The sequence below is a fragment of the Notamacropus eugenii genome, chromosome 1 (genome assembly GCF_028372415.1).
Source record: "Notamacropus eugenii isolate mMacEug1 chromosome 1, mMacEug1.pri_v2, whole genome shotgun sequence".
NCBI lineage: Eukaryota > Metazoa > Chordata > Mammalia > Diprotodontia > Macropodidae > Notamacropus > Notamacropus eugenii.
The window spans coordinates 126160991-126176831 of record NC_092872.1 but is presented as its reverse complement, the minus strand read 5'-3'; the positions used below and the strand labels follow the sequence as shown (position 1 = coordinate 126176831).

At 42.6% G+C, this 15841-nt stretch overlaps 1 protein-coding gene across 2 annotated transcripts in view; it reads left to right on the top strand.

The window, feature by feature from the left end:
- Positions 1-15841, top strand: part of DAPK2 (death associated protein kinase 2) — a 184567-nt gene that overhangs the window by 87112 nt on the left and 81614 nt on the right. For both annotated transcript variants that reach the window (XM_072613525.1, XM_072613535.1), the window contains exon 3: positions 9150-9371. In XM_072613525.1, coding sequence (XP_072469626.1) covers positions 9150-9371 — 222 coding nt within the window. The remainder of the gene's footprint in view (positions 1-9149; positions 9372-15841) is intronic.

Below are 15841 nucleotides of genomic sequence, written 5' to 3'. Positions count from 1 at the left end.
GTCCAGTGTTCTATCCGCTGTGCCACCCAGCTGCCCTGGTGAATCTCTAGGGAGAATGCTTACCTTGAATATTTTGAGGATGCCACTTCTCTTGGAGGTGTCTTCATCCATCAGTGCCCATCCTGTACTCTGGAAGGGAGGGATAGTCCTAAGGCCAGGGCATAGTTTCCCCTCTGGGAGTCTCACCTCATAGGCAGCCTATGGCATGAAATGAACAACCAGTTGCAATGGGACCATGGTTCCTTACCTTCTTTCTGCCCAAGCAGAAATATGTGCTCATTTTGTGACTCCCCATCCTCCAGAGTTATCCAAAGGGTCCTTACTGCCATGGAGGGTAAATCTCCTTGGGATTGGGGAAACTCCCTGTGATATTGACTAATAGATACTAAAAATAATTTCGATTTACTTTAGACTTTAGATGCTTTAGACTTTGCAATGTCTTTCCCAAGCTCATTTTATCAACACCCTTGTGTGCTGTGGTATAATGTTATTTTTATTTTACTTTTTTTGGCAGATAAGAAAACTGAAAGCCAAAGAGCTCAAGTGAAGTACCTGGCACAGGTAGCAGAATGGAGGCTAGAACTTCAGCATAACAGAAATAGTACTGGATTTGTAGTCAGAGGTCCTGAGTTCAGATTCTGATACTACTTGAGTGACCTTGTCTGAGTCACTTAACATATATGAATTTTAGTTTCCTCATTGACAAAATAAAGGGATGAGACTAGATGACCTCTAAGGCTCCTTCCGGTTCTGAATTCTGTAATTCCTGAACTTCTTATTGTCAACTCTTTTCTCTCTTGATAAAGTACTCCATGGAGCAAGTCCTGACTTTAATGATGAAAAAAATAAATTTTGGAAGGCATGGCAGATATGAGTAAAGTGGGAGGGTACCCTACTTGGAAATCATTCCCCAAGCTAGTTTTATCTCCCGGTGCCTGCTGAGACTTGGCATCAAGTAGCTGGCATAGTGGTGACAAGATGAAATTTTTCCTACTCTTGTGGTTGAGTTAGTGAATCAGACAGAAGCCTCTGCTTAAGAAGGGGTGTGTATTAATGACATAATTCTGGGAGAATGTGTTGTTATAAGCTGTGGTTCAGTATGTAATTTCAGTGTTTGGGGGGATTAACTGTAACACTAACTATTCTCTCCTCTGAGGCTTCTTAAATCCACTATTAGGCAAAGAGTTCCCAACACTGGAAATGTCACTTTACCTGGCTTCACCTTTGTATGACAGTTTATACTTTGCAAAACATTCTTACCTATACTCTATCACCTTTATGACAGACCTACCAGAAAGGTTGCTCTGTAGGCATTACAGATGAAGAAACAGAGGCACAGGGAAGGAGACTGCCGAAGTCACCCAGCTAGTTTGTGGCAGACTATGTATGGGTCAACGGACTCCAGGGTCAAAACTCTTTCTACATGACTGTACAGCCTTGGAAAACATTGAATATGAATAATGTGCTGCAGGCTCATTGAGGCTTCCTGAAGGGCATAGATAGAAAGATCTTTGTTTGAACTTCCTGCAGGTTATAGTGGAAGGAGTTCCTGACTTTGGAAAGATGTGGATTTGAATCCCAAGTCTCATACTTCCTAGTTATGTGAACACTACCAAATCAAAGGATACCTTTGACCTTGAGTTACTCTTTCTGTAAAATAGGGATCAGCCTGTCAACAAGCTTTCTTTAAGTGGCTGTTATGTCAGTTAGTTACTAAGCCTGTATTAAGTACCCATTTCCTACCTGGCACCAAGCTAGGTGCTTCAGATAGCAGAGACAAAGCCAAAATGGTCTTGGACCTTGAGAAGTTCACATTCTATTAGAGAGACAGCATGTATACATACATAAGATAAATACAGGTCTATGGGAATGGGGTGGGAGGAAGCACTAACATCTGGGGAGATCAGAAAAGACCACGTGCAATGTGGTGTCTCAGTTGAGCTTTGAAGGGGGCTTTGGAGGAAGCTGGGTGGCTCAGTGAATATAGTGTTAGGCCTGGAATGGGGAAGACCTGAGTTCAAATCCAACCTCAGATACTTAGTGGCTGTGTGACCATGGGCAAGTCACTTAATCTCTGTTTGCCTTAATCCACTGGAGAAGGCAATGGCAAACCACTCTAGTATCCTTGGCCTAGAAAACCCCATGAACAGTATGGTCCACAGGTCATGAAGAGTTGGACGTGACTGAGCAAGTATCCTAAGGGATGATAATATATAATATAATAAATTGTTCATAGGATTGGGAGGATCAAATGAGACCAGGCATGGGAAATGTTTTACAGAATCATATCCACATTAGATACCATTCCTATTATTATTATGAAAAGCATCCATCTAGAATTATTAATTTTACAATTGGTGCAGATGAAGACAGAAGCAACTCTGTTCTAAGGTGAGGCCCTCCAGCATTGCTTACTTGAAGGCTAGAGTAAGTAAGGGTGACATTTTCATGGAGGTCCTTTACCAAGGCAAGCTGGCCGTGCCCCTGATCATTTAATTGCCGGTCTCCGCTATTAAACTCTAAAGGCAGTTTGGGAAGCTAATAATCTGGTATTTTTCTTTAGGAATTTTCAGACTTCCAGTTGTTTTCTCTTTCCTTTCTCAAATGAGAATCTTATTCAATCTTGCGTTCCTGGGAAGAAACAATTAAAAACGGTCATAGAATTAGCTTAGTTTCTCAGAACAAACCGGGCCTGGCTGAGAAGGGTGCTCTTGAGGGGAAGGGGAAGGGAAGGACAGTGACCCGTCCCACTGTCCCACTTTGTGATAAGCTCTGAGCTCCTAGATCAAGGACTGGTAGGGACCCCCACCCCAATCCCAAGGCAAACTCCTTCAGCCCGCTCATTTGGCAGAAGAGGAAGCAGGCCCAGAGAGGTTGGAGAAGTTCCCTGAGGCCACACAGGGAATACTCAGCAGAGGCAGGACTGCTACCCAGGTTCCTCTTCCTCCAGTCCAAGCTCTTTGTTTGCACTCGTCGGTTCTTATTTGTCTTGTGCTCCTGTCTTTGTCTTATCCGCCTTCCTAGATTGGTAGCTGCTTCTGGGAAGTGACCAGATCTTATTTACCTTGGTGCCTGATAATAATCATAATAGCTAACATTTAAATGACACTTTTAGGGTTACAAAGTGCTTGACATGCACCATCCCATTGGAATTTGGCACTAGCCTTGTGAAGCAGGTGACAGCCTAATCTATGGCACAATCATGTACAGATGGGGAAACTGAGGCTGGGAGTGGCTAATGAACTATCCAAGGGTCACATGTTAGTTAGCTAGTATCTTGAGGCAGGATTTGAACTCAAGTCTTCCTGATTCCCAAGTCTAGTGTTCTTTCCACTATCCCAAGTAGCCTCCCTGGATGATAGTCTTTAGCACAGTGCATTGAACTTAGTAGATACTTAATACGTACTTGTTGACGTAATAGTCTTCCCAGGGGGAAGAGACCTGATGAAAGCTTTCCAGGTGGGGATCCTTGGCCTGTAACTCACTCCTCCCCTTTGTTTAGTCACGTTTGACTCTTCATAAGTGGTTTGCCATTTCTTTCTCCAGCTCATTTTACAGATGAGGAAACTGAGGTAGACAGGGTTAAGTGATTTGCCCAGGGTCACTCAGTTAATAAATGCCTGAGGCTAGATTTGAACTCAGGAAGATGGAACATTCATAATTGCAGGCCAAGTGTTCTAACCACTGTACCACCTTGCTGACCCATTTCTCCCGTAGGCTATTCCATCATCTTCAAGTTACTGGGTCCCTAGCAAGTTTCAGTGACAGCTGTGGGCCATGGCAGATTCTTTTTGTCACCTCCACTTATCTTAAGGAGTCCTTTTCTCAGTTTGTTTCTTTACCCAACCTCTATTATAGAAAGGCCCCAACGTTTCTGATGCTAAGGATTCCTTGGTGGCTGTGGAAAACACCTGCTTCCCTGTCTGTCTGGGTTTGGGATCCAAGTCCACAGTGCAGACCCCCCAGCTGTGGCCTCTCCTGCTTTCAGCATTCAACTTGCATTTTATTAAGCACATACTATGTGCTAAGCACTAGGGAAGTACAGAAGCAAAGTGGGGGGGGGGGGGTACTCCAAAGAACTCACAGTCAAATGGAGATAATGACTTGTAATAGCTATATCATAGTTCAGTTGTGTCCAACTCTTCATGATCCTATTTGGGATTTTCTTGGCAAAGAGACTTCTCCAGCTCATTTTACAGATGAGGAAACCAAGGCAGACAGGGTGAAGTGATTTGACCAGGTCACAGAATCAGTAAATGTCTGAGACTGGATTTGAACTTGGGTCTTCTTGACTCCAGGTCCAGCATTCTTTCATCGCACTGCCTAGACACCCAGAAAGAACTTTGTACAGACAAGATTTATGCAGAATAAATTGAGATCATCTCAGAGGAAATGCATTGAGATTAAAGAGGGCTGGGAAAGGCTAATTTGTAGACAGTGGAAACCCTGCAATGTTTGGAAAATGAAGATAAATCCAAGGCAGCATGCCTGTCCTCAGGGAGCTTATAGTCTAGATGGGAAGAGATATAAGGAGGCAGAGAACAATAAAGGGCTAAACTCGGGGAGTGGAAGGAATTCCTCGCATCCTCTGATAGAGTAGAAGAGCAATCGATTTGGAGCCAGAAGGCCTGGGTTCAAATTCTGGCACATGAATGTCTCTAAACCTCAGTTTTCTTGTAAAATGGAAACAATAATACTTTTACTACCGGGTTGTTGTGAGGAGAAAAATACCGGGTAAACCTGAAAGGGAGCAGCTGGGTGGCACAGAGGGTAGAGCGCCATGCTTGGAATCAGCAGGGCTCTTCTTCATGAGTTCAAGTCTGGCCTCAGACATGTAAGTAGTTGTGTGACCCTGGACAAGTCACTTCACCCTCAGTTTCCTCATCTGTAAAAATGAGCTAGAGAAGTATCTTTTCCAGTATCTTTGCCAAGAAAACCCCCAAAATGGGGTCACAAAGAGTTGGGCATGGCTAAAATGACTCAACAACCACAAATCTCAAAGCCATATATAAATATGAGGCATGAAACCCTATCTGGGCTTTTAAAGGAAGTGGAATTTGGGATGATTTCCAATTTTTTGCTTAGGGCATCAGTATCAGTTGGAATGGATTACTGCAGGAGACAGTGAGAATGAGACTGACCTGCTTGGAGCCCCATGGGCTCCAAGTGCCCTCCTATTCACTGTAGATCTAAATGAGACCCAGGAGCAAGAAGGAGGAGTTCCGGTGTGGGCTCATGCCAGGGATGCATCTCTAGTGAGACTCCCATCCCCACAAAGCCTCTCCCATTATAAGGGGAATGCTAAATGAGTCTCAGTTCAGTCTGGTGTGTTATTACTCATCCACTCTTAAAATACTTCCCTCTCAGTGTGATAGGAAGACGCCAGCACTCAGCCTGACCAACATTAACCTCTCACATTTAACTGCTGCTCTGCAGCAAGAAAATCTGCCAGCAAGTGCAAACTACATTCATTCTCCTCTAGAAGCTTAAAGGGGAATTTTTAAAAGTCTGGCGTCAGAGGGACGTCACTGCTCCCCTTTAACACAGATAAAGGGAAGATGGATCAAGGTGACCTGAACTCTCTGTGGGTGGAGATCCTGTTCTCAGAAAACTGTCTCTTCCCCCCTGACCCTGCTCTCTACCTTGGGTTCAAATTTGCTGGTCTGTGGAATAGTGATGGAGAGGACAGAGCACAGGGCTAATAGTAGGGGAGTTGGGCCCTGCCCCAAGTTAACTTGGACCTCACTTTCCTCATCTGTCAACCCTACCTGCCTCACTAAGTCATTGTGAGAATTAAAAAAGAGATCTGTGAAAAGCGTAAAGCACTCTTTCAATGTGACATGCTTACTGTTTATTAGTAAATTAGGAGACAGAGGAGAAGGAGGCTATCCTGATTTTTGGCAGTACCAGTAGGATTTTGGCAGTACACACAACTGGAAGGGATGTTTGGGATATAATGGATGAGGCTTAGTTTGACCAGAAGGGACTAACAGGAAGTATTTTTAAGTAATTCAATTTAATTCAGTTCACCTGACATTTATTAAACTTCATCCTAGGGCAGAAGCCTGAGCTAGTCACCAGGAAAGATACAGAGATAAGTAATGCCAAGTGGAAGCCTTTGAGAGGATGCTGGGATTCAGGCATTTGGAGATGACTACATGAGGCAGCGGGATGTTCGTCTCTGCGTTAAATGTGTGTGCTTGGCTTTGGTCTGAGTCAGATCCTAAAGGGGATGGTTTAAAGCCAGCATTGGGCCTAAAAATAGTGGTAGGGTTTAAATGAGTTTCTTTCAATGAAGCCTTTCTAGCCCTCTGCTGCCCTCAAGGATTTCTTGTCCCTTCTTTGAATATCTATAACCCTTAGTCATGGGGCTTCCATGTCATATGATGACATCACCGGTATTGTTGTCTCATATTATTGTCTCTCTTTTCATGTATTTATACTATACTTTCCAATTTTATATTTCTGCCTCTTTCCTTTAATAATAATAATAATGAAGTTGTTCAGTTGGGTTTGACTCTTCGTGACTGCATGAAACATAGCATGCCAACACCGTCTGGGAGATTTTCTTAGCAAAGATACTAGAGTGGTTTGCCATTTCCTTCTCCGGTAGATGAAGACGAACTGAGGTTGAGTGAGTTACTCAGGGTCACACAGTTAGTAAGCATCTGAGACTGGATTTTGGAACTTGGGTCTTCCTGACTCCAGTTCCAACGATTTATCCACTAAGCCACCTAACGGCCTCCAATAGCAATAGCTAACATTAACGTAACACTTTGCAAACCTTAAAGTCCTACATGAATAATATTAATAACTTGTGGTTATTCAGTCATGTTAGACTCTTCATGACCCCATTTGGGGTTTTCTTGGCAAGGACACTGGAGGGGTTTGCCATTTCCTTCTCCAGCTCATTTTACAGATGGCAAATAGGGTGAAGTGACTTGCTCAGGGTCATACAACTAGTGTCTGAGGTCAGATGTGAATTCAGGAAGATGAGTGAGTCTTCCTGACTCTAGGCCCCCCACTCTATCCACTGTGCCACCTAGCTACCTGTAATATAATAATAGCTGTCATTAATATAGCACTTCAAGGTTTGCAAAGTGATCTATTTAAAAAGAAGATAAGCATTTCCTACCATTTGCCAGGCACTCTGCTGAGCACTTTTACAAATATTATCTCATTTAGTCCTCACAGCAACCCTGAGAAGTGGGTTCTATTATTGTCTCCATTTTACAGTGGAGAACACTGAGGCAAACTGAAATTAAGCGACTTGCTATGTCAGGTCTTCTAACTCCAGGCCTTACACTTTATCCACTATGCCGCCTAGCTGCCTCTTTGCGTTATCACAGTAATAACAGCGCCCACCATGTGCTAGGCATTGGGCTAAACCCTTTACAGATATTTAGACCATTTGAATCTTGTAAGGACCCTGGGAGAGAAGTATTTATTATGATCCCTATTTTACAGGTGAGGAAACTGAGACTCATAGAGGTATAGAGGCGTAGAGACTTACCCAGGGAGGCACAGCTGATGAGTGCCTGGGGCAGAATTTCTATTTGATTCTAAGCCTGGCAATTCGCTGAGCTCAGGAAAGGAGGTCAGTAAATATTTGTTGATTGATTTTACTTCCTGTGTGCTGCTTCCTGACTCTGGGATGTTCTTATGGTTTCCTCTGGATTTGGAGTCAGTTTCCCACCTCTCTTAATAGTAATGGTCATAGTGTTGTCCCTTGATGAAGGTGTACAAAAGGCACGGGAGACTGGTTTATAGGATCCTAGGATTTAGGGTGCTTAGAGACCATCTCACCCAGCCTGCTCATTTAACAGATGAAAAACCTTAGAGAGAGAGAGACGGAGACAGACAGAAAGAGACAGAGATAGAGAAACGGATGGAGGGACAGACAAAGAGAAAGAGAGACATTAAATAGACACAGGGACAGACAAAAACAGATGGGCAGACCGAGAGAGAGAGACAGGCACACAGAGACAGAGAGGTAGAGAGAGACAGGAAAACAGAAGAGACAGACAGACACAATGAACAAAGAGATTTTACCAGAGTAAATTTAAATAGTAAGGTTAAGAGTCAGAATTGGAACCCTGGCCTTCTGACTTCAAAGGCAGTGCCCTCTGCACCAGCTTGTGTTGGGATGTTCTTCATTACATTTTCTAAGCTTGACTCTATCACCTTTCTAATTCTCTAGAGCTCCAAGGGCTCTGTGAGCCTTAGTGGGAGTATGAGGAAAGAAGAGGGTTGGAGCAGTCTCTGATAGGACTGGCATGTACCATGCCTACCCAGTAGGCCCCTTGGCAGTTTCTAGTGAGTGGCAGGTGCAAAAGCTACTTCTTCTACCCCTCTGCTTCCTTGTAAAATGATAATGAGAAAACTTCCCAGATGCCTCTGTTCTCCTGGTATAGCCATATCCCAGAGAGCAGAAGGGAAGACATTTTTGAGATTAGCTAGCCCACCTGTGTGAAGCCCAGGGCTCCCAGCATAAGTAATTTTCTTTCCTGTTACTGGCTATGGGTGTTTTACCATGAACCTTTTCTCCTTTTCATCTTGCACCATCATCATGATGTGAAGATGTTCCACCAAAGGCCCACAACTCATGACCTAACCCGAAATAGCTCTCTACCTTTGTAAGTCACTTTGGCTTTTTTGGCCTACTTCCTCATCTATCAAACAAAGGGTGTTGTATTGAATGACTTTTTTGGTCCCTTTCAACTCTGAATCTATTATTCTATTATAATAATTACTAGGTTTGCCAACTTCTCCCTTTGTTCTGGTCTTGAGGTAGCTTGGTTTAGGAATCCAAAGTCCTGGGACCTAGCCCTGGCCCAGCTATTAACCAATTCATTGTGTGTCCTTACCCTGCCCTTACCCTCTCTTACCCTCTCAGTTTCCTTCTTTTTTACTGAGAGTAAATAGGATAGATGCCCTTCCCTATCTCATAGGGAACCTAATTGAAATTCTGACATGAAAGCATGTTAATGGTAATAAAGGCATTGTTGGCCTTTATTATTCCAACTTCTTATTATCCAAATGACTTAGAAAATCTGGTTTTGCTCATGTTCGTAGCTGTTGGCTCTCTTCGTTGTTACTACTGTTAGGATCATATGTCAGTGTTCCGGTGTGGATTTGTGTTTCTGCAGTGGCCAGTTTGCCATAGTGAAGAAATGCCGGGAGAAGAGCACCGGGGCCGAGTATGCTGCCAAATTCATCAAGAAACGGCAGAGCCGGGCAAGCCGTCGAGGGGTACAACGGGAAGAGATTGAGAGGGAGGTGCACATTCTGCAGCAGATCCTGCACCCCAATGTCATCAAACTTCATGATGTCTATGAGAACCGAACAGATGTGGTCCTCATCCTTGAACTGTGAGTGGAAGCATCTCCTTTTGTGTATATGCTGACTAGCTGGGGACACCAAGGACAGGAAGACACTTGGTGGGGTGAGGGGGAGAAGTGAAAAGAGAAGGGCTAAGGGCAGGCATGCATGGATCCATCAATAAGCACTTATTAAGGGCCTACTAGGTGTCAGACACTGGCCTGAGGATATAAAGACAAAAATGAGATAGTCTACCCTCAAGGACCTTACATTTTACTGGACAGATACATGTTCATGGATAGATAAATACGTTATCTATGACTCCTCACTGTCCCTCACCCTACAGAGCTAATCAGTGGCTAAATCTCTCCTTCCTACCTTTCAGGCATTTCTTGCATCTGACTCTTTTCTACTCACACAGCTTATACCCTAGTTCAGGCTTCCATCCTCTCCCACCTAGATTATTGTAACCAAATAATTAGTCTTCCTGTTTCCAGTCTCCCTCCCCTCTCTGATGCCTCCTGCGCCCCATGCCAAAGTGATCCCTTAAGTGTAGATCTGACCAAATCAGGCCCTGTTCAGTCAATCCCAATGGCCTTCTATTGTCACTGGGATAAAATGCCAATGCCTCTGTTTGAATTTTAAAGCTCCTCACCACCTTACCTGAACCTAACTTTCCAGCTGCATTGGACACTGCTCTCTTCTGTGCTCTGCATCTCTTAACTCCATGTCTTTACATGGACCATGCACCATGCTGGAATGCCCTCTCCCCGACCTCTGCCTCATGGAATACGGCTCTTCCTTTAAGAATCCCTTTCTATATCAAGCCAGTCCTGATCCTCTCAACTTCTAGGGCCCTCCCTCTCAGACTACCTTGTATTTAAGTTGTTCAGTTAGACTCTTTGTGACCCCATTTGGGATTTTCTTGGCAAAGATACTGGAGTAGTTTGCCATTTCCTTCTCCAGCCCATTTTCTAGATAAGGAAACTGAGGCAAACAAGGTTAAGTGACTTGCCCAGGGTCACACAGCTAGTAAGTGTCTGAGACCACATTTGAACTCAGGAAGATGAGTCTTCCTGACTCTAGACCCAGCACTCTATCCACTGCTCCGTAGAGCTGCCTGTATTTAGCTATCTTATATTTATTCCTTTTACATTTATTCTGTATATGATGCCCATATGTTGTGTCCCCTCTTAGTAGTGAGCTCCTTCATTCCCCATATCCCCAGCAGTCAGTGGTAGCAGGGACATAGCCAGTGCTTAATAAATTTTTGGTGATTGATTGATAAAACAAACACACAGCAACTGATGAGAGGAGTCCTAACACCTGGAGAACTCAGGAAGGGTCTCCCGAAGGACACAGGAAACATCAGATGTGTAGGATGGGGAAGGTTTGGCAGAGGGAGGGAGACCAGGTCAGCTGCCAGCCGCTTCCCTTTGCAATTCATCACTCCAGTCCAGCATTCAGAAACACAGACTGAGCAAGGGGGAGGGGGAGCTGTCCAGGACAGAATGTCACTATTAGAAGAGACAAGGAGTCACAAGGGTCTCACTTGGTCTACGTCTGGACCAAGGAACCTGAAGGGAAAAAAAAACCCGAGAACACTTCACTGAAAATGATTGCTGACCTAGATGAGAAATATGGCAAAAGGAGAGTGTGAGATGGGGGTGGAAATAGGAATGATGAAGGAAGATGGTAAGGAGAAAGAGAAAGGTTTCTTTTGGTGATTGGGGGAAAGAAACATCTACTATTAAAGCTGTCTTCTAACCCTCTAATAACACATACGTATAAGCAGCGTAGTTTTGGGGATCAGAAAACCTATGTCCCTGATCCAGCACTTACTAGTTGTGTGACCTTGGATAAGTCATTAACTGGCTTGAGCCTTAATTTCCTCCCATCTAAAATGGGGCTAATACTTGTACTGTCTACATGATAGGGTTGTTTGGGGGCTTATGTTGAATTATATATGAGAAGATGGTTTATAAACTCTGAAGTGCTATACAAGTGTGTGTTATTAAAAATAATTTGCTATTGTTTAGTTGTTTTAGTTGGATCTGACTCTTGGTTTGGGGTTTTGTTTGCAAAGATACTGGAATAGTTTGCCATTTCTTTCTGCAGCTCATTTTACAGATGACAAAAGGCAAACAAGGCTAAGTGACTTGCCCAAGGTCACATAGCTAGTAAGTATCTGAGGCCAAATTTGAACCCTGGACTTCCTGTACTTTATCTACTGAACCACCTAAAGAATAATAAAAATATAATTAATTTAATAAAATGGACTTAATTATATCATTAAGATATAATTTAATTAATCCACTAAAATTTATTTAATTAAAAAGCAATAAAATGAGTTGTCAGAGACCTGACTTAGAGAGATAGCTAAATGTCTCAATGTATAATAATTTGGGAGTGAGGAAGACTTGAGTTCCTCTTCTACTTCTGTTTAATAGCTGAATGACCCTAGGGAAGTAGCTTAACCCACTCTCAGCCTCAGTGTCTTTACCTGTAAAATGGGCATAACAGTAGCACCCACCTCAGAATATTATTGTAAGGATCAAAGGAGATAAGGGGTAAAACACTTTGACAGTGTAGCAGTCAACAAGCATTTATTAAGCGCTTAATAAGTGACCTACTTTGCTAAGAACGAGGCATACAAAGAAAGGTAAAAAAAACCCAACTGACTCCAAAACCAGTCTGCGATCTCCAGGAGCTCATAGCCTAAGGGAGAGATAACATTCAGTCAGCTCTCTGCCAAAAAGATGCTAAATCCGAGATAATTAAGAGAGGGAAGGCATTAGAATTAAGGCAGATTGGGAAAAGCCTTGCAAACCTGAAAGAGCTATTAAATCTCCTCCCCCTCCATATGGATGTTTGCTCTGTGCCCATCTTGGTGCTAGAGCCATAAAAAAGAAACCATTAGAGAATGCAGTATTATTAATAGTTAAAGGCAGATTGTGTGGCACAGACTATAAATCCTGTAAAAATTCAGGGAAGGGTGAGATCACTTTGGACTTCAGTAGTCAAGGAAGGAAGGAAGGAAGACAGAAATGGGTCTCCATATGGGCCAAGGTTTGGATGGGGGGGAGGGAAGACATGTAATTTTCATTACTTGTACGTACATTCATTTCTGTTTCTCTTGCCTCTCTGAGAGTCAGAAGGCTTTTTGAGAGCAGGGCCTTTTAAAGTATTTTTCACTTGGCCTAGACTAGCTCCATTTGCCCTTTGGAGGGATCACCACGTGCTTGGCAAATTGGAAAAGTCATCCCAACATTCCCTAGTCTGCTTATCTCTCTGATACCTGTGCTCACTCTAGCCCTATAGCCCAAGTACACTTCCCCTAATGTCATTTACTAGGAACACTTCCCCCATAAGTAGAGTCTAGGTAGGTCAAAATTTTAAAATACATAGAATTTTAGATAATAATAATAGCTAGCACTTACATAATACCTTAACATATGCAAATTGCTTTACATATGGTGTTTCATTGGATCCTTACCAGCAGTCCTGTGAGGTAGGTGCTATCGTTAGAGGAGATTAAGTAACCTTTCCTGGGCCACACAGTTTACAGTAAGTGTCCTGAGGCTAGATTTGAACTCTGGTCTTCTTGATTTCAAGTCTGTCATTCTCAACCCTAAAGATCATAAGATTTTAGGGCTGGAGGGGATCTTAAATATCATCTAGTCTACTCACCCTCACCCCCACTCATTTTACAGCTATGAAAACAGAGACTTAGAGAGGAACTTCCTTGGGTTCACATAGCTTCCTAAGTTCATTTATTCAGTATCTACTATGTGTAAGACATTGTTCCAGATGCTGTGGAAATACAAAAAAAAAAAAAATTAGCTTGACCCCTCCCCCCACCATTTAAAGAACAGGAATTTCCAATCTAGTAGAAGACACAAGGCCTACATGTGTGAAAAGTTAACAATCAGTAAAAAAAAACCTAAATGGCAGCTCAAGGTATTAGTAAGCAGAAATTATAATAATAACTGAAATCAATCAACCACTAAGTTGTTATTAAGCATGTATTTTGTACCAAGCACTGTGCTGAGGAATGGGTATACAAGTGCAAATAAGGGTTACAGGAACAAATAAGGACCTTAAAAGTGGTAACATTTCAAAGAATGAACATTGATATCTCTACAATAACTCATCTGAACTTTATAACAATTTTGTGAGATATGCCCATTTTACAAACAAGAAACTGAGACTTAGAAAGGTTGTGTAATGTGCCCAATGGTCCCAAGAGGAAGAATTGTACATGAAAAGCCACCAAATGGTTACATAGGGAGTATCACTGGAGTTGGGGATGATAGGAGGGAGAGCTTCTCTGTAGTCTGGGATGACCTGGGTCAATGACCTTGTGGAAGAAGGAAGCAGGATTGGAGCAGAGGGAATCATACTCAGGTGGACATTGTAGGACTGGCTATTCTGGTGGCCTCACTCCTTGGGGAGCCCTGACTGAGAGGAAAACTGGGGAGCTGAACCAGACTTGGAGTGTGATGAGTAGCGCTCTGAGCTGATTCAGACTTTGAATCTAGGGATGTGATTTTTTTTCTGACCCTAATAAACAGATCTGTTTATTATTGGGTCTCCTGAGTGTGGCGTTATCAGTTAATTACACAAAATTAATTTGCCTTTGGCTCAAAAATGACTGCTTGGGACAGACCTTATGAATTGCCTGGTCTAATTGTGCAGGAAATCTACCCTCGGTGTCCTAAGAAGTGGTCTTCCAGCCTTCACCTGAAGGTATCCAATCGCAAGTTGCTCACTACTTCTCAAAGCTCCCATTCTAGCTTTGAACAGAACTGCTTCCTAAGAAGGTTTTTCCTTTTATAAAGCCAAAATCTGCCTCTCTTCCATTTCCACTTCTTTTTCTTTTCTTTTCTTTTTTTTTTTTGGTACCAAGCAAATCTAAGCTCTCTTTCACAGGAGTCAAATATTTAAATAAAACTATTACGTGGTCTCCCCCTCAAGCCTCCTCTTCTCCAGATTAAACATCCCCAATTCTTTTCCCTGCCCTTGGATGCAGTGGTTTTCAGTCTTGGCTACTCTCCCCTGTTGTGTTGATGCCCTTCTGAAAATGTAGCGTCTGTAACTGAGTCCTTACTTTACCTGGTGGACTCCCGTCCTTTCTTTGGTCTCATCTACAAAATGAAGGCAGTGCTCCCGTGCTGGAGTGAAGCTGGAGGTTCCTGACAGTGCTAAGATCTGTGATTCTAAGATAACAGATAGAAATCTGCATGTTAGTTTGCATTTGATTTAATTAAATCATTTAACATCAAAATGGATAGAAATTGTCCTAACCTTTGTTTCTCTGTCAAAATGTCTTGTTGATGTTTCTGGTCTTGATACTGAAACCATTTCCAGATCCCTTACATACTGAGCCCTCCCTTGGGATAAAGAAAAATAAAATCGTTTGATACAGAGACCATGCCTGACAATGTACATAGCATTCTGGCCCAAGAGTCTTCCACCCCTTCTCACCTGAGGGAAAAGGTAGCTAGAGAGATGCGGGTGTGTAGCAAGGTAGAAATGTATGAATAGATATGGATATAAACATATCTTTATATCTGAATACAGTTACCTCTTCCACTTCACAACTTTCCCCATCGTGGTTTCAATATATTGCAGGTTAGAAATTAAATGGGAATTCTGGGGAATTTTTGTGAAAGCTGCAGATGACACCCAAATTTTACAATAAGGTTCCGTAAGCACCCTGTAAAGGAAAAAGAAACAATTCAAACTTCTTCTCTTCTATGAAAGGGGGGCCAAAAAATTTTATATGGATTTTCCAGATTGCAGGGATGCCGCACCCTTGACCTTTGCAGTGTGGAAGGGATAACTGGATCCTTGTGTGTGTGTATACATATATATAAAATGATACTGGTAGCATATCATTATATAAGTATGTGTCTATATATACATATACATACACACATGCACACACACACACACACACATATATATATATATATAAAATCTCTTCTCCAGGACCTTTATTGATTTTCCCATTATTTGGAAATCAACTTTCCCCGAAAAAATTCCACATTTTTATTCACATTACTGCAGTCATTATATTCATATTTATCTGTATTTTCTCTTAGTTCTACTTATTTTCCTTGGCTCATACAAACTTATCCATATTTGTTCCATATTTCTCTGAATTCCTGATATTTGTCATTTCTTACTGTATAATAATATTTTACTGTATTCATCCTGCCATTTTCTCCCCCCCTCCCCCCAGTCATTCTCCAATCAGGGAGTTCTCACTTTGTTTCCAGCTCTTTTCCAACACAAAGAAACCAGCCCTGGCTGCTGCGTGTTCTCTGGGCCTTCTCAGTCTGGTCACACGATTGATGGGACTCCAAGGGCAGGCACACTCAACGCTGCATGAATGATGCTCTGTGAGGCCAAAGTCGTAGGAGGCATGACAGTTTATAGCAGAATTAAAAGATAGGAAAGGGAAAAGGATATGAGGAGGATGCTGTTGAACTGGGTTTTTTTGTTGTTGTTTAAT